Consider the following 19,296-nt stretch of genomic DNA (forward strand, 5'->3'; position numbering starts at 1 on the left):
GTACTCAATTGATATTTGTTGATGAGTAAAATTATTTTAAATTCTCAGTACATTGTTAAACAAGATACTCATACTCTTTTTTTTGTTTTTCTTTCAGTTGTTTTATTTATTTATTTATTATTATATGATTATATTTGGCTGTACCATGTGGCACGTCATATTTTAGTTCCCCGACTAGGGGTCAAACTTGAGTCCCCTGCAGTGGAAATGTGGAGGCCTAAACTGTTTAGTGGAATGCCAGGAAATTTCCCAGTTGCTTAATTTTATGTTCTGGTTAGCTTAGGTATTGGAAATATTACTCTCTGGGTTATTGCTGCATGCACATGTGCTAAGTTGCTTCAGTCATGTCCGACTGTTTGCAACCCTTTGAACTATAGCCCACCAGGCATCTAAGCAATGAACAGAGTTAATACAAGCAAAGAGCTTTGAATGGTGCCTGGCACAAGGGCTCCATTTTAGCTGGCATTATGTTATTAAATTGTTCATTCAACAAATATTTTCTGAGTGACTATTATGTGCTATAGCTCAGTTGGTAAAGAATCCACCTGCAATGCAAGAGACCCCAGTTTGACTCCTGGGTTGGGAAGATCTACTGGAGAGGGATAGGCTGGTGGTGGTTTAGTCACCAAGTCATATCTGACTCTTGTGACCTCATGGACTGTAGCCTGCCAGGCTTTTCTGCCCATGGGATTCTCTACGCGAGAATACTGGAGTGAGTTGCCATTTCCTTCTCCAGGGGATCTTCCCAACCCAGGAATAGAACCCAGGTCTCCTGCATCTCAGGCGGATTTTTTACCAACTGAGCTATGAGGGAACCTCATAGCTACGGGATAGGCCACCTACTCTAGTATTCTTGGGTTTCCATGATGACTTAGCTGGTAAAGAATCTGCTTGCAATGCAGGAGACCTGGGTTTGATCCTTGGGTTGGGAAGATCCCCTGGAGAAGGGAAAGGTTACCCACTCCAGTATTCCGGCCTGGAGAATTCCATGAACAGTCCATGGGGTTGCAAAGAGTTGGATATGACTGAGTGACTTTCACTTTCACTTTCTTTTCATTTTGTGCTAGGAACCAGGGATACATTGGGGAACAAAGAAATCAACATTCCAATGAGGCAAAAGGACAATAAATAGAACATGTAAATTTCATATATTTCATAGATTTTAGGACACACGTTTTCATGTCTTAATACCTTAGAATTTGGGATGCACCTTGTAACTGATGGCATTTTGTGCTTGTAATTGCTGGCATTTTTTCTTTCATACATGAAATGGTGATACATGTTTCATGCAATGGCATCTTAAATTTGACGTTATATGAGAGCATGTCAGGCTTCCTTGGTCACTCAGTGGTAAAGATTCCATCTGTGATGCTGGAACAGCAGGAGATGCACGTTCAATCCCTTGGTCGGGAAGATCTCCTGGAAAAGGGAATGGCAACCCACTGTAGTATTCTTGCCTGGAGATCCCCATGGACAGAGGATCTTGGTGGGTTACAGTCCATAGGGTCGCAAAGAGTTGGACGTGACCTAAGCGACTTAGCACGCACACACGCATGAGAGCATGTTAGATATAATCAATGATATAGAAAAAATAAGGCAGGATGAGGGTAGGGAACTTGGGAAGCTTTGCAAGTTAAATATGGCATACACTCTTGTGTCTTTTTATATTCACATATTTTAGAAGTCAAAACCACAATTATTGAGTCAAATAATAGTTTAAAAACATTGTTTGTGCCAAATGCAATGTAGTATCCTGAATGGGACTCTAGAACAGAAATAGGACTTTGGTGGAAAAAGAGTGAAATCCAAATGAAGTTTGCAAGTATAATTAAGGGCTGAATCAATGATAATTTCTTAATTTTGATGATTATACTGTGGTTATATGTAATAACATTAGCAGGAACTCGGTAAGGGTATATGAAAAATCTGTACCTTCTTTACAACTTTTTTGTATATTTACTTTTATCGTCAAATAAAAACTTTAACAAAAAATGTTATTAGTGAACTTGAAGCCACTCTGTTTGCCAATAAATAACCTATTTGTTTGGATGCAGTTTCTTTGTAAGATATTTTACCCAGTAGGCACATTCATGCATGCAAACAGTCCTGGATTACAAGACTGAAAGGTAGAAAAGGCAAGAGTTTCAGGAACCAGAAGTAATAACCGCTAACAATTATCAAATATTTACACGGTTCCAGCATTGGTTAAAGTCCTTTATACATGTTAATTGACCAGATCTCACTGCAACCCTATGATGTTGGTACTATCATTATTCCCATTTTCACCAGTGAAGAAACTGAAGCACAGGGATTAAGTAATTTGCTCACTTTAGGAAATGATGAAACTGTGGTCCAAACCTAGCTAGGGCAGTGGTCCTCAGGTGGGGATGAGCTTCACCTGTTCAAGGACCCAGAGAGCCAGGATGGCCAACCTTGGAGAAGTTGAGGGGTGGGGTGTGTATGGTAGGATGTAGTGTTTTGTCCACGAAGGACACTTCTGCTTCCTAAAAGAACAAACCACCCTTCAAGTGATGTAATCCCATCTGTTTCTGCAAAATTACTGTCAGCGACATCCTTCTCAGCACAGGTGTTTTGGTTTGGGTTGGTTTTAGCTCTTTTTTTTTTGTTTTTTTGAGGTAATCTGTTATTATTCTTTCTTTAAAAAAAAATTAAGTTGTACTTTACAAACAGGAAAATTCACTTTTTTTAAAAAAGATTTTAGTAGTCAAGAGCTTTTTTTTGAAGATTTTTTAGTATAGTGGAGGGGAAACAACTGGAAAATCTCAAACAAACCTATGGATTATTATCATTATTATTTTTAATATGGAATGCTTCACAAATTTGTGTGTCATCCTTGTGCAGGGGCCATGCTAATCTTTCTATTGTTTCAATTTTAGTATATGTGCTGCCAAAGTGACTTCTGGGTTACTTTTTTTAAATTGGAGTAAAAAATTCACTGTGGTTTTGTGTGTGTGTGTGTGTGTGTGTGTGTGTGTGTGTGTGTACAGTTCTGCAGTCAAATGTATGCAGTCATATAGCCAGCATCACAAAAAACATATGGACAGTGTCCTCCAAAATTACTACTGGCAGCCATCCCTTCCCCCACTTCCAGCCCCTGGGAAACCACTGAGTTGTTTTCTCTCCTTGTAATTCAACCTTTGCCAGAATATCCTACAAATGAAATCATACTATCACTTTTTCAGTCTGGCTTCTTTAACTTATCCTGATGCATTTGAGATTCATTCCTGGTGATGGGTGTATTGGCAGTTCATACCTTTTTATTGCTCTGTAGTTTCTCTTTATTTGGATGTACTAATATTTGCTTACTAATTCATTAGCTTAAGGACATTTATGCTGTTTCCCATTTTTGACAGTTACAAGTATACTATAAACATTCACATCCAGAGTTTTGTGTGAAATAACTTAAGAAAAATCTTTTCCTGTAATACAGTAAGATGACTTTTAGTGTTGTATGGTTAAGTATGTGGAACTTCATGAAAAAACATTGTTTTCCAATCCAGAGTACTCATCTTAAAAAAGAACATCAGTTTTCTTCATATGTATGCTCAAGAAGTTTCTGTTAGTATCACAATAATAAATGTAGTACGGTTAATGGAGCATTAAATATTATCTTGAAGGAGCATTGAGATGCTTTTCTTTTTTCTTCATCATCTGTGACCTTCATTTGCCTTTTACTCAGAGTTGCCCATCTCACAGGGAAGACCAGGAAGTGTTAGAGCAGAGGGAGAATCTAAGCTCAGCTCTGACTTCTAAAAAGGATTCTCAAAGTTGATGTTAAAGACATTAGCTGTGAGAACCAGAGTTTTTGATCCTCTTTACTTAATGAGAGAAGGGGAAAAGGCTTTTGGCAAATCAAATGAAAGGTCAGGGTTTATCTCTATGCAGTGGATTGAAAAGAGTGACAAGAGGAAAAAGCAAACTGTCTTTCCCTGAGGAGGGGGTAAGAGTGGGAGGGGAGTGGGGGTGAGGGGGTCAAGGAGCCAGGAACTCTGCGGTTTTCTTTGCCTTTCCCTAACTTTCCTGCAGAAGACTTCCCACATAGAGACAACTTGGAGGCCCAGCCCTTCAGCTGCCAGTTATTGTTGCTCAGTCGCTAAGTCATGTCCAACTCTTTGCGACCCCATGGACTATAGTATGCCAGGCTCCCCTGTCCTCCACCATCTCCCAGAGTTTGCTCAAACTCATGTCCATTGAGTCAGTGATGCCATCCAACCATCTCATCCTCTATGGTCCCGTTCTCCTCCTGCCTTCAATCTTTCCCAGCATCAGGGTCTTTTCCAGTGAGTCAGTTCTTTGCATCAGGTAGCCAAAGTATTGGAGCTTCATCTTCAGCATCAGTCCTTCCAATGAATATTCAGGGTTGATTCATTTAGGATTGACTGGTTGTATCTCCTTGCAGTCCAAGGGACTCTCAAGAGTCTTCTCCAACACCACAGTTAAAAAGCATCAATTCTTTGGCACTCAGCCTCCTTTATGGTTCAACTCTCACATCAATACATGACTACTGGAAAAACCATAGCTTTGACTCTGTGGACCTTTTACGGCAAAGTGATGTCTCTGCTTTTTAACATGCTGTCTAGGTTTGTCATAGCTTCTCTTCCGAGAAGCAAGTGTTTTTTGAATTTCATGGCTGGCTGCATTCACTGTCGGCAGTGATTTTAGAGCCCAAGAAAAGAAAATCTGTCACTGTTTCCAATTTTTCCTCTTTTATTGCTATGAAGTGCCAGGGATACTCACTAAACCCTGGATATGAGAGGTGGGCCCGTTACCTGGGGCAAGGAGAGGGGAGGAGGAAGGCTGGAGGCTGCTACAGCGTGGGTGGGAGGAGACCAGCCCCAGCACTTGGGAGCCATGCAATTCAGTCTCCCGGGTGGTGTCCTTCCATGCTGTGACAGTCTATGACTGCCTAATAATCTCTAGAACCAGAGTGGGATATTTAAAAATAAATTAACAGCTTCTCCATTCCTTTTCTAAAACCTAGGGTCAGAGTCCTGCCGCCATAAGCACTGATATCATTGTTGCCTCAAAGCAGCACTTCGCAGGACTCTCAGGTGACAGCCAAGGGAGCAGCTCGATTGGAAGGGCCTTGGGAGAGATGGAGCAGGTTGTGTGTCAAGTCCCTTTGGGGTGGACTCACTTCCTGGGGGCGTCTGCAGGGATCTCCCTAGCAGAGCCCCAGTTCTCCACAGACTCAACCAGAAGGATAACCTCCTAATTCCCCCTGCATCTCTGTCTGGTCCTCTGGCCTTTGCCTGGCAACTACAGAATGAGGTGATCCTGCTGACCCACCAGCAACAGCATGTGTCCTTTACAGGTTTTATTTTAGTTTGCGTGGGGTCAGCACTGATGAAGTTGACACTCCTAACTCCTCATGTCTAAAGGCGTCTATCGACAGTGAGTTGGGGCTACAGGACCAGTCTGGGGCGGTGAAACAAATTTTCCTGTCTTAAACCAGTGTCCCTAGTTCGTCCTTTCGGAAGCAAGACTCAAGCACTTTCTCTCTTACCCCATCTGCTGCCAACCTTTCCTTGGCTCACTCAGCCCACTGGCCTGGCCACACCCCGAGCACACCAGGTGCCAGCCCACCTCAAGGCTTTGGCTGCTGGTCCTCCTGCCTGGAATGCCTGTTCTCCTGTCATCCACTGCACTCATTCTCTCTCCTTTCCTTTCTCCATTAAATGTCACTGCCTCAGGGAGGGTGTAGGCGGTGAGGAGCTGTTCTAATGATCTTACTCAAAATGCCACTAGTCTCATCTCACACTCTGCCTCATTCTTATCTGTGATATTGATGCCTCCTGATATATGTTTCTTTGTTCATTGCTTCTCTTGCCCCACAGGAATGTCAGTTCCAAGAACGTAGGGGCAGGGCTTGCCTTGTTCCTTCACTGCTGTCTCCCCAGTATTAGGCATGTGCGTGGCTCATTGATACTTATGGATTGAATTTATTAATTAAAATTGGTTGCAGAACTCTTGCTATAGAAGGGCTTTAAGTGACAATTAGCCACAATGCCCCACCTCTCCATGTTTTGGTTCAAACCTGAAATCCTATTATCCTGATTTGTTCTTTTTCTTTTTTTAATTGAAATGTAGTTGATTTGCAATGTTAGTGTTTCTGGTGTACAGAAAAATGATTCAGTTATACATATATATCTTTTTCCTATTATTTTCTGTTATGGTCGTTTATTACAGAATATTGAATACAACTCCCTGTGCTGTGCATTAGGACCTTGTTGTTTTTCTATTATATGTATAGTAGTTTGTATTGGCTAATCCCAAGCTCCTAATTTACCCTCCCCACCCTCTTTCACCTTTGGTAAACATATTGTTCTTTTTTATTCTCTCCCTCATAGTCCTCCCATGGAGGGCGATGTGTACCCTGTGGTACTCTTCTCAATCACTAGAGACCCCCATCATGTCTTTGTTTCATCAGAGTCTCGCAGGAACTTGATGTTCCCAGACTTGGGTAATTCACTGTAGTTTGGCCCCTATCGATGGTCCCCTCCCTTTCATGGATCTGAGCAGTGAATCCAGATAGAATTTGCTGGGTTGCATCACCTCTGGCACTTATTTCCAGGCAGAAGAGCAAAGTAGTGTCCTTGAGGCCTCGCTGGGGGATGAGAGCAGCAACCCTTTAAACTTTGGGACATTTCTGTGCTTCTTGGCTGAGAGAGTTCTTCAGAACTGCAGACCTATGAAAATGTACTTGGGAGTGAGACTTCCCTGGTGGTTCAGTGGCTAAGACTCCACTGTCTCAATGCAGGGGGACCAGGTTTGGTCCCTGGTCAGGGAATTAGATCCCATGTGCTGCAACTAAAAAGATCCCACATACTGCAGTGAACATCAGTGATCCCATGTGCCACAACTAAGACCTGGTACAGCCAAATAGATAAATATTAAAAAAAAATTCTTGAGGCTTTCTAAAACATTCACAGATATCCAGTATCCCAGTAGATGACCGAATATCAAGAATACGTGACCCTTGGGCAAGAATGAGATTCAGGACCGACATTGCACCTCATAGGGCTGGAAGAAAAACTGCCTTTGAACAGCTTCAAAAATTTCTAATAGCTATTTAAATGTCTATTTGCTTAAAGTCTCTCACTAGACTTTAATAATAGTACTCTGAGAGCAGGTTTTGTATCCATCTTCTTGAATCCTGTATCTGTAGAACTTAGAACAGTGCTTAACCAATGGCAGGTACTCCATAAGCAGAGATGAGTCAATTACTGAATGAATATGGTAGAAAAATCTTCTCTGATTTCTATAGAAGTGGTCATTTTTGTGTTTTTTTAAATATATTCGTTTTCAGCGATAGCCACTGTTGGCTACACTTTCATGGCGCTGGAGGTAAGACATGAATGGGGATTAAGAATTAGGAAGATAAGTTATGACGCCAGGAGCTGAGTCAACTGGTAAATATTGAACAGCTATCAAAACACAATCAATTATGGAATGATTTCAATGTCTATCAGCAGATGAATGGATAAACAAAATGTGCTGTATTCATCCAATGAAAATTACTCAGCCATGCAAGGAATGAAATCCTGATACTTGCTACAGATGGATGAAACTTGAGGACATTATGTTAAGTGGAAGAAGTCAGACACGAAAGACTACTTATATAGTTCCCACTTATAGGAAATGTTCAGAGTAAGCAAGTAGATTAAATGTCGCCAGAGGCAAGGCAAGATTGAGCAGTAGAGGGTGACTGCTAATAGGTACAGGATTTCTTTTTGGAATGATGACAGTGTCTTGGAATTGGATGGTGGTGATGATTGCACAACTTTATGAATATACTAAAACCCAGTGAATTGTATGCTTGGAAAGGATGAATTTTGCAAAATATGAATTATATCTCAATTTTTAAAGACAATCCAAAATAATATTTTTATTATGAGAAAAACAGTGGGAAATTGTAGTCTAGAGACAGGCTGATGGATTGGAGCATAGTTTAGACACTAGGTTATTCTCAACATCAGAATGGCAAGAACACAGAATCGTTTCCCAAGAATCTAAGCTTATTTGCCTGGTGACTCCCTCTGTAAGTACAAATGACACTCTTGGTGAATGCTAAGAATTGGAGTGGTACTGAGGTCCTAGACATTCTCAAATAAAAGAACCCCAAGTTCTGAATAAGGGAAAATGACTGAGTTAATGTGAGAATGGTTTAAATGATTATGCAAAGTGCAAAATAAACAAGTTGGTATTATTTGCTAAGCTCCATGAAAGAAGTAGCTAGCAGGTGCTTCAACCAGCAAACAGATGAAAGCTTTATTTTCTCTTTACCCTTTAGTGTCCTGACATTAAGTGAATGGCCATAATGTTAAAAGCTTAACTTGCCTTCCCCTTTCACCATGAGAAAAATATCAGACAAACCCAAGTTAAAGAACATTCTATACAAAATTGCCAACGTCATGAAAAACAAAGTCTGAGAAACTGTTCCAGATTAGAGGAAACTTTTTCGGATTAAATTGGACTCAGGGGACATGACCATTACATATAAAGTGGTCACCTGGAGCAGAAAAAGGATTTTAGTGGGAAAACCTTGTGAAATCTAAATAAAATGTGGAGTTTGGTGATTATTAATGGACCAACATTTATTTCTTAGTTCTGATTAAGAATATGCCATGGTAATGTAAGATATTAAGAATAAGGGGAAACCTGGGTGAAGGTATGTGGGAACTCTTTGTACCATCTTCATACCTTTTCTGTAAATCTAAGTCTATTCTAAAATTAAATATTTACTTTAAATTTTAAAAGTTCAACTAGAGTAACCTCTCTGTTCTGACAGCCTTCTCTTTGTCTAGCTCACAGGTCTGTGGTTTGCATGTGGGTTGGTTTTTAATTACTTGATAGTGAACGTAGGAAAAAACTGTGAAGCTCTCTCTGTAAATGTAAGATGGCGCCATGAATGAACAAAGCTTAACCTAGCCACCTATCCCCTCCTACATCCCTCACCTCATCGTCTATACCTGGGCAAAGGCTTGAGTTTCGCCTCATTGATCACCCCTTCTGCCATTCCTCTCCCTCTGGCTTATGTACTATTCACTGCCAGCTGGTGAACAAGCATTGGGTATGACTGATAGAAGGTATCAGGCCAGACCTGAAGGAGGTTGTCAAGAAGTGTAAGGAATGCTCTCAACCTTGCACTTCCCCCTTTAACACCAGGGCAGTTAAAACTTATGAATTCCTCTGTACCCAACAGATGAGTGATCACTGGGAATGACTCAGGATGGAAAGTTAGAAAATAACAAGTAATAAGTAATAAAAGGGGAATCCTCCATGCTTAATCCACATAATTGATTCATTATTTTCTTAAATTTATCCCCAGTGACTCTCCATGGTGTTTGTTTGTTTGTTTGTTTTCTGTCTTTTTTGATTTTTTTTTTTTTTTCTATTTGAGAAAGAAAGGGCTGTATTTCTCAACTCACTTGGTCCTGCGGTAAAGTGGGGCAGACTTGTGTAGTGGAATCTGGAACCAGATGGTTAAGATTGGAACTGCAACTCACCATTCACTACTATGGGACTTGTTTTCATCTTTAAAATGGAAATGAAACAGGCCTTACTTCTGGGAGGGAGGTGAGGATTATGAGTTGATTTGAATAGAGTGTCTCAAATAGTGCTGGTTATAGGATAAATAGCCATGAGCATAAACTCTTATGCCTGGGTCAAGAAAAGAAGGGTGTGGCAAGAGATGTATAAAAATGGGAGGACACAGGGTTATAGGTGATTCCTAAAAACCAGGTTCAAAAATTTTTTTACAGTCTTAGTAAGACCACAGTATCATATAGAATATCAAATTCTGATATATAAGGCCTATGGATGTACCCCTAAGGAAAAATATTTCAGAATATTAATTGTGGGCAAAATAGTTAACAGTGCTTATCTCTGGGGGGGGTAGGACTATTTTTAAAATACTTATTGCAAAATGAAAAGGTGGAAAGTAGAAAGGTGGTTGCCAAGGGCTGGAGGGAGGGGAAAGGGAGAATTGGTTTAATGGGTATAGAGTTTTAGATTTGCAAGATGGAAAAGTTCTGGAGAACTGTTGCACAAAGTGAATATACCTAACACTGCTGAACTTTATTCTTAAAAATGGTGAAGATGGCAATTTTAATGTTATGTTGTTTGTTTGTTTGTTTGTTTTTTGCCACACACACATAAACACTCTTCTATGGCAAACACAATAGTGTCATATTTAAGAACAAACTCAGTGCAAGTTGTTTGATTTTTAAGTGAAAGCCTTAATGGTTGGTTGGTGTACCTTTTAGTGAGCGTTTCTATGGTTTACTGGACCCTGACTGCCAGGTGAAGGTTAGCTGGTGGCCGTTAAGCTCCATAAGCATGGTTGGGCCTTCTCTTTCATTCTCCCTGCTCTGCTTTCTATGAAGAGAAAACGTGAACTACAGAAGAGGAGTGTTACTGAAACTTGTTTGTTTTGTCTGTTTTCGCTTCTCATCTGCGTTTGCTTGTCAGCTACTGAATGAGGGTGTGCCCAGGGGATGGCCTTCTGACCCAGCGGCACCTGCTCTCTTCACACACCCTCAAGCCCTGCTGGTTCTGCGTCAGTTGCACTATTTGCAGGACCACCCTCAAAAACCCGGTGCTGCTGGCTGTTCTTTGATCTGTAACCCTGAGTCTGAGCCAGCTGGATTGAGACAGAGGAGGCTAGGCCAGTGATCTCAGAGCTTCTGTTTTGTTGCCTTGCAGTGCATTCCTTGGCCCAGGTCTCACCCAAGAAAAAATCCAGCCCCTGGGCAAGACAGCCGAGGGATTTTAAATAGGTAATTCACAAAATGTGAAGAGCTATTCAGTTCAGTTCAGTCTCAGTCATGTCTCACTCTTGGTGACCCCATGGACTGCAGCACTCCAGGATTCCCTGTCCATTACCGACTCCTGGAGCTTGCTCAAACTCATGTCCATCGAGTTGGTGATGCCATCCAACCATCTCATCCTCTGTTGTCCCTTTCTCCTCCTGCCTTCAGTCTTTCCCAGCAGCAGGGTCTTTTCCAGTGAGTCAGTTCTTTGCATCAGGTGGCCAAAGTACTGAAGTTTCAGCTTTAGCATCAGTCCTTCCAATGAATTCAGGACTGATATCCTTTAGGATTGACTGGTTTGATCTCTTTGCAGTCCAAGGGACTCTCAAGAGTCTTCTCCAACACCACAGTTCAAAAGCATCAATTCTTTGGCTATTCTTTCCTTATAGTCCAACTCTCAAATCCCCATAACTTTGACTAGATGGATCTTTGTTGGCAAAGTAATGTCTCTGCTTTTTAATATGCTATCTAGGTTGGTCATAGCTTTTCTTCCAAAGAACAAGCATCTTTTAATTTCATGGCTGCAGTCACCATCTGCGGTGATTTTGGAGCCCAAGAAAATAGTCTGTCACTGTTTCCCTTGTTTCCCCATTTATTTCCCATGAAGTGATGGGACCAGAGGCCATGATCTTACTTTTCTGAATGTTGAGTTTTAAGCCAATCTTTTCACCCTCCTCTTTCACTTTCATCAAGAGTTTCTAGCTCTTCTCAGCTTTCTGCCATAAGGGTGGTGTCATCTGTGTATCTGAGGTTACTGATATTTTTCCTGGCAGTCTTGATTCCAGCTTATGCTTCATCCAGCCTGGCTTTTCGCATGATGTACACTGCAGATAAGTTAAATAAGCAGGGTGACAATATACAGCCTTGACATACTCCTTTCCCGGTTTGGAACCAGTCTGTTGTTCCATGTCCAGTTCTGACTACATGAAAAATGACCACCCTCACTAAAATAAAAAGGAACAGAAATAACAACAACCTTTAATACACTTTTTTTTCCTATACACTTTTTTTTCCTATTGATCAATTGAGCAAAGTTTTTTTCAGAAAATAGCTCTCAGGGTTTGCAAGCAATCACTAATAGGAAGGTAAATGGCCATTCTGAAAGGAAGTTGGCAATGTGTGTCAAGAACTGTACAATTTTTCATTCTAGAATATAATTTTCCATAAAGGGTTAGGAAGATAGAAGAATTTAGTACGAGATAAAGGTGACATTTCAAATTAACAAAGAGAGACTTTAATTTTTCGTGATATTGAGGTCTGGAGGACCTGAAAGATCTCCAGTTAGAAAAATATCTAGAAATGTTGGGTTAAATATAACAAAATGCCTAACTGAGCTCCAAAGATAAAAATGGAATGCCCCAGAGGCCAAGCAATGAGAATGACTGAAAACCAGAGGGACAGATGAGCTGACACTGCTGATGCCCCATGGAGATTATCAATTTGAATAGTCTAAGACTCCTGGTTTAATGTTGAGCTGGGCATAGGACAACAAGCCTATTGGCTGTGTGGGTGTGTGGAAGAGCGAGTTGAACCTGAGTCTCCAGTGTAGTTGGGATCTTTGAAAGGTTAAACCTGGAGTGGCAGAATAGTCACAGTAGCTTTTAACTTTGAGACAACCTCATCCTTGCTTGACTTAATTGTTGCAAAGTCCAGTATCAAGAGGAAGGGCCTTAACCACTGAGATTCTCTCTACCTGGAAAACCCCTGCCATAACACTCAGTTGATTCCCTGTATCACCCTTCAAGTTCTAATAGTTGGTTTTAACTCCAAGAAGTTGTCATGATAAGATATATTTGTGTTCTCTCTTCTTATAGTCCATTATTTGATCAATTTGTCAGGTCTATCAGTGTTTGAAATGTGATCCTGCCTCAAGGAATTTATCCCACAGATTGCAGGATACTCATAAAAGTTCTCAATCATAAATAATAAGTGTATGCAATATGATTTATTTCTAATAGCAAGAAAAGTTGGAAGCTGCCCCGTGTCCAAAAAGAGTGGAATAGCTAACTGAACATAACATAGCCATTAAAAGGAATTAAGTTGATCTCCATGTATGAAAATGAAAAGGAAGCCGATACAACATATTATTGAAGTTTTTAAAAAGCAAGCTATAGAACAACATTGTTCAATAGAAATGGAATGCAAACCACATAGTAATTTCAAATTTTCTAATGGGAATATTTTTCAATGTCAAAAAAATAGAAACAGATGAAACTAATTTCAGTAATATACTTTATTTCACCCAATAGATTCAAGTATTATTTAAGCATGTAGTCAATGTAAAATTATTGGTGAGACATTTTACATTATTTATATAAGTCTTTGAAACCTGTTGTGTATTTTGCACCAATGACACATCTCAATTCAGATAAAGCGCATTCCAAGTACTCAATTGCCACTTAAGAATAGTGGTTACAATAAGAGACAGTGAAGCTGCAGAATGAACATATAGTATATATATAATTTTGAACAACTCCAAAACCAGCTGTACAAGCACTGTGTAGACATAGAAGACACTTAGAAAGGTAACCAAGAAATTGCTAAACTGGCTGTCTCTATGAAATGGGATTATGGGGAAAGAAGTTTTTAAGAGTTTAGTTCGTAAACATCTGAATTTGAATTTATTATATTATTATATATTATACTTTAATTACTAGAAGAGTGAAAGCAAAATGTTTGCTGTCTTCAATGCAGTAAGTCCATGTATAGTAAAATTTACATTAAGGAGATAATAACATGTAAGTATGTAAGTAAGTGTTAGTCGCTCAGTCGCGCCCGACTCTTTGTGACCCCATGGACTGCAGCCCACCAGGCTCCTCTGTCCATGAGATTTTCCAGGCAAGGATACTGGAGTGGGTTGCCATTTCCTTCTCCAGGGGATCTTCCCAACCCAGGGATCAAACCCGGATCTTCTGCAATGCAGGCAAATTCTTTACCGACTGAGCTACAAGGGACATGTATGAACATGTATGAACTGATATTTATATACAGTGACACTCTTGGCAGCATTTCTTACAATAGTAAAAGCTAGACTCCTCATCATGTCCAACAATAGGAAAATTATTCAATAAATTCTGATAATTCTCTATGATGGAATGTTTTTCAGAACATGAAAAAATATTCATGATATAATTTAAAAATTTGCAATGCAAAACTATCCATAATATGGTCCAGCAGCTCTACACCAAGGTATATATTCAAGAGAATTGAAAACATATGTTCATATGAAAACCTGGATCTAAGTGTTAGTAGCAGCATTATTTCTAATAGCCAAAAAGAGGAAAAAACCCAAATGTCCAGCAGCTGATGAACAGATGAACAAATGAATATATTTACACAATGGACCACTATTCAGCCATAACGAGGAATGAAGTACTGAAATATGCTACAACTTGGAAAAACATTTGCTAAGTGAAAGCAGTCAGATATGAAAGATGACATATTGTGTGATTCCATTTGTGTGAAACATCAGGAATAGGCAAATCCATGGAGACAGAAAGTAAATTAGTGGTTGCTGGGGGCTAAGAAGAGGAAAATTGAGAGGGGCTAGTTAATAGGCATGGAGTTTCTCTCTGGAACAATGAAAAAAAATGTCTTGGAATTAGATGGTGGCGATTGTTGCACAATGTTGTGAATGAACTAAAAATCACTGAATCTTACACTTTGAGATGGTAAATTTTATGTTATATGATTTTTTTCTCAATTTAAAAAATATGTGCATAGAACAAGATCCCAACTTTGTAGGGAAAAAGTAAAACTAACGTATTAAGAGTGGTGGTAGATTATAAATGCTTTTAACTTTTTCTGATTTTCTCCAGCACACATATATTTTAAATGGAGGTGGTGGTGGAATAAATGTGTTTAGGAAGGGGTGGTCTTCTCTCTTGACAAGATCTATGTGTTTTGGAAACAGTACCATGTTCTCACTTGGCAACCTCACCAAGGGTAGTAGATCCAGCCTGCGAAGCGTGTGTCTATCTGTAAAATGGTTAACTGTATTTAGGAAACTGAGCCATTTGCCTATGTATAGGGTGCCAAGTAGGAGAAGGCATGGCAACCTACTCCACTACTCTCGCCTGGAAAATCCCATGGACGGAGGAGCCTGGTAGGCTGCAGTCCATGGGGTCGCTAAGAGTCAGGCATGACTGAGTGACTTCACTTTCACTTTTCCTTTCATGCATTGGAGAAGGAAATGGCAACCCACTCCAGTGTTCTTGCCTGGAGAATCCCAGGGACAGGGGAGCCTGATGGGCTGCCGTCTGTGGGGTCGCACAGAGTGGGACGCGACTGAAGCAACTTAGCAGCAGCAGCAGGGTGCCAAGTAACAGACCTAAACCTTTCCTTTTTTGCCTTTTAGATGTTTTAAACATAGCTTTTTGAAACAAAGCAGTCTGGGTTGTCCAGCTCGGGGCTCAGGGCTTCATAATTAACCTAAATTTTCTTTGACCTGGCTGGCTTCCTGCACCTGTCTGGTGCTTCTGCTTCTCCACTGGTGAGATGAAGTGGTAAATGCTTGCTTCAGTGGAGTGGGGAAGTGACTGCATTAGGTGAATTTTTCAAAGCACTAAGAGTTGGAAGGGATATATGTATACATACGACTGATTCTCATCATTGTATGGCAGAAGGCAACAAAACATTGTAAAGCAATTAGCCTCCAATTTTAAAAATAAAGACATAAATAAAAGAAAAATGATAAATAAATAACAAATAAAAGAGGGAAAAGAAGATGGAAAGACCAGAGAAATTAAAGGTTATTCAACCCCAGTGGAGACTCAAATCACCAATAAACAGCTGAAGAAGACAGAGCTTATGAAACAACTCTCTGTCTCTCAATAAGTAAACGGTAGGATTTGAGCCATGAGGTCACTAAGGTTTCTCTTAACTCTTGGGTGGATGATACTTTTCATAGGCTCACAGGAATTCTGAGATGTCTGCTGTGCTGGCTTAGCAAAGGTTTTTGTTTAGATCTCACCTGACATCTTATTTTTCCAATAACTCCATAATAGGAAAATTAAGAATTCACAGCATAAGGATAAAATTGCACAGGTTTTAGTTGCCTTAGATACCCTGTACTTTTTAAATGCTTATGGAGTGGGCCTTCATTTACTCTAGCTGCACAGCTTGTTCTAACTGGAGTAGAACTTTGTGAACTAACAAGGAAAGGAGCCCCAGATGTAGGAATTAAATAAGCATGCTGCTGAACAAGTTGTAGAGCATGATCTCAGCTGTGTTTTGAAAATATCTACAATTCTGTATCTATGTATCCATCATCTAATGTATCTACTGTCTATCACCTATCTATTTATCATCTGTAGATCTGTTGATCTACTATCATCTATCTGTCTTGATGAATGGATAGAAATGGCCAGATCATTACCACTGCCTGGCCCTTGCAAGACTCTCACTTTTTACTCTATACATTTCTGTACTATTAACATTTTAATAGGTCATTTTGTCACACAAAAAAAGATTTAATAAAAATTACCAACTGTAATCCTAACTACTTCTCTGACAATCCTTTCAAACATCTCACAAATTACCTAGAAAGAGTTAACGCAGACAATTCCAGAAGGCTGAAGTGTTCAAATTCCTGATTTGGTGGTGGAGGTGGAGGCAGGGTTAGAGGTAAAAAGCACCAAAAAGTGAAGAGGGGGGGAAAGAAGAGGGCTGGTTGCTCTGTTCTTACCTGAACCAATAGCATGAGAGTTTCAGGCCCAACGCCCATTTGTGGGACTATTTCAGGCATCAGAGGTTGCATCTGAATTCACGGTCTCTGTCACTTGCCAAACAACTTAGGCAACTTCCTGGTTTGGCTGCTTGGAGGCTGCTTCTCCTTTACTGTGAAGGTAAAATCTCAAGCTTCAGCTAACCTTGTGATTTGGGATGCATGGTTTTTTCTTTGTGGTGTATTGACTTCTTTTTCCACAGGGCAGCAAGCTGCTCATAGAATAGGTCTTTATTTTTTACTAATGATAATGCTAACACTAAATTTCTAACAATATGGAATAATTCTTCCTGGTTATTCTTTGCACAGGACAAGACACAGTCTGTTGAAGTGTAAGGAGACTCTTCTTGCATGGAAAGGAAGGGATACCTACGCTTTCCTTGTTTAACATTAGTTTTCTTGTCATTCTTTCTTGGTTTTGTGGACAGCATAGTTAAGTTTTCATGGTGATGATGTAGCACACAGCGAATCTCACGGTAGATAAGCATTAAATGGAACACTCTGCTAATATTGTAGAATGGTTATTTTGCTTATTTTCCATCTGAGTGAAAAGTCTTTAAATTGCCCTCATTCATTCAAAGCTACTTTACATGTGAAAGGAGTTTGAAAATAGATGTCTGGCAAAGTCACCCCAGTGTTTAGGTCCAACTGTAGCTGCCCCACTGGACTATATCTGTCCTTAGAGTCACAGTGACCCCTTCTTTTCCCCATAGTCTTTGCTAGTCACGGACCCATATGTGATTCAGATGCAGGACCACGGCAGCCTCCCCTCAGTTCTGGATGTGCACGTCAACGTCACTGGGAGAAGCTCCGTGCTGAGGAAAGTGAAAAGCAGGAAGGCCAGATGGTCCGTGAGGCCCTCGGAAATGTCCAACAAAACTTTCAATCCCATCCGGGCCATTGTGGACAACATGAAGGTGAAGCCAAATCCAAACAAGACCATGATTGCTTTGTCGATCGGTGAGTTGAGTACACTTAACCAAGAGGCAGGCATTGTTCCTCTCACCCCATCCTCATGGGTTGGGCGGAGGGGACGGAAGTGGAGGGTGGGTCTGGTTACTGGGCTTGGAAGAATAACCTCTTTATGGTTCTTGAAAAGGGGACCCTACTGTATTTGGAAACCTGCCGACAGATCCTGAAGTTACCCAAGCAATGAAAGATGCCCTTGACTCAGGGAAGTTTAATGGCTATGTACCCTCCATCGGTAAGTTCACCCTGAGACTCTACTCTGGCAGTTTCCAAATCTTCTCTGCTCTTCTGACAGGAATAAATTTCTAGCAGTTCTCTTTGTTTCCCTGATGCATAATTCCTAAGGAGAGGCTAAGATAATATGGCTGTTGAATTTGGGGAAAGGAGTCTCAGAATGCTTAACCTCAAGCCATCAAGGTCCAGCTTCTTTCCTGGCTTCTTCTGGCATTATGGCACCTCCCTGTTTCCGGTTCCCATTATACACTCTGCTCAAATAACACTCCTATCCTATCATTGCTCATTCTCCACGGAGGCCTTGAGTTTGGCTGCAGCTGCTTCTTGACAGAGCCGTCTAGCTCCTAAATCAATTTACTTACTGCCCTGTGTAAATACTTCTTGGCGTTATTTCTCCTCCTCTGCATATTCAAGATTTATTTTAATTATGGTCCTGGTCACACTCTCAATGTAACTATGCTTGTTTCAAGGCAAAAACAAACAAACAAAACCAACAGCAAAGAATGAGTTGTTCTATTAGAGAACAGAAGGTTAAGACAGGAATAATTTTATTTAGGTGTAAGTCTTGCCTGGCAAATCCCATGGACGGAGGAGCCTGGTGGGCTACAGTCCATGGGGTCGCTAGGAGTAGGACACGACTGAGCGACTTCACTTTCACTTTTCACTTTCATGCATTGGAGAAGGAAATGGCAACCCACTCCAGTGTTCTTGCCTGGAGAATCCCAGGGGCGGGGGAGCTTGGTGGGCTACCGTCTCTGGGGTCGCACAGAGCCGGACACGACTGAAGCGACTTAGCAGCAGCAGCAGCAGCAGCAACTCTCTCCATGTATTGGACATTCCTACCCTAAGCATTTTGATAAGTGGCTCTTTGACTTTGTTTCAGTGTCACACACTTCCCCACTGTGTATATGTGCAGAATAAAAATCAGCTTCATGCTAAAAGAGAATTTAAAAACACTTTACAGAGCTATCAGGAACATGATTTTTAGGTTGATTATCTACATTTTATGCAGCTTCATAAATAAAAATCAAAACAAAATAAGACCAAAAGTTAGTTATAAAAAGAGTTTATACATAATGAAAGGGAATATGAAAAAGAATATATATATGTATAACTGAATCACCTTGCTGTACAGCAGAAATTAACACCATATTGTAAATCAACTATACTTCAATACAATTTTTAAAAATGTTTATTGTGACTTTTATATTCAAAGTATTAAGAAACTGATTTAACCTGAAACCTAAAACCAAGTCTCCATTTGACAAAGGATATGAACTCAAAGGATATGAACACTTCATACCAAAGGAAACACAGATAATGTTTATCTGTGGTTTTTCTTAGCAATTAAGGAAATGCTGATTAATTTCAAGAGAACTATCTGTACCTATTAAGTTATCAAACATTAGGAAATATTGCCTCTAGCTTTGGTAACTGAAGATAATCTTTTTGGACAGCAATTCTGTAAAACATAATAACTGGTATGAAACTGTGTATACTTCAAGCTTGCAAGCCAACATTTGGAAACATTGC

The 19,296-nt window shown here is 40.2% G+C and overlaps 1 protein-coding gene and 1 pseudogene across 6 annotated transcripts in view; one reads left to right on the forward strand and one right to left on the reverse strand.

Moving 5' to 3' along the window:
- Positions 1 to 2,817: 2,817 nt before the first annotated feature.
- On the reverse strand, positions 2,818 to 2,918 carry LOC138419890 (U6 spliceosomal RNA; annotated as a pseudogene).
- A 13,573-nt stretch (positions 2,919 to 16,491) lies between these two features.
- Positions 16,492 to 19,296, forward strand: part of TAT (tyrosine aminotransferase) — a 34,841-nt gene continuing 32,036 nt past the window's right edge. For 2 of the 6 annotated variants that reach the window (XR_011248403.1, XM_069548974.1), the window contains exons 1-3: positions 16,607 to 16,681; positions 17,307 to 17,520; positions 17,660 to 17,764. Coding sequence is in view for 5 of the 6 variants with exons in the window: in XM_069548974.1 (XP_069405075.1) it covers positions 17,307 to 17,520; positions 17,660 to 17,764 (319 nt within the window). In the remaining variant the exon portion in view is untranslated. Of the gene's footprint in view, positions 16,682 to 17,273; positions 17,521 to 17,659; positions 17,765 to 19,296 lie in introns of all 6 variants that reach the window. The other 4 variants (XM_069548971.1, XM_069548970.1, XM_069548972.1 and 1 more) reach the window with 4 other exon arrangements.

This window comes from Ovis canadensis, chromosome 14 (assembly GCF_042477335.2).
Source record: "Ovis canadensis isolate MfBH-ARS-UI-01 breed Bighorn chromosome 14, ARS-UI_OviCan_v2, whole genome shotgun sequence".
NCBI lineage: Eukaryota > Metazoa > Chordata > Mammalia > Artiodactyla > Bovidae > Ovis > Ovis canadensis.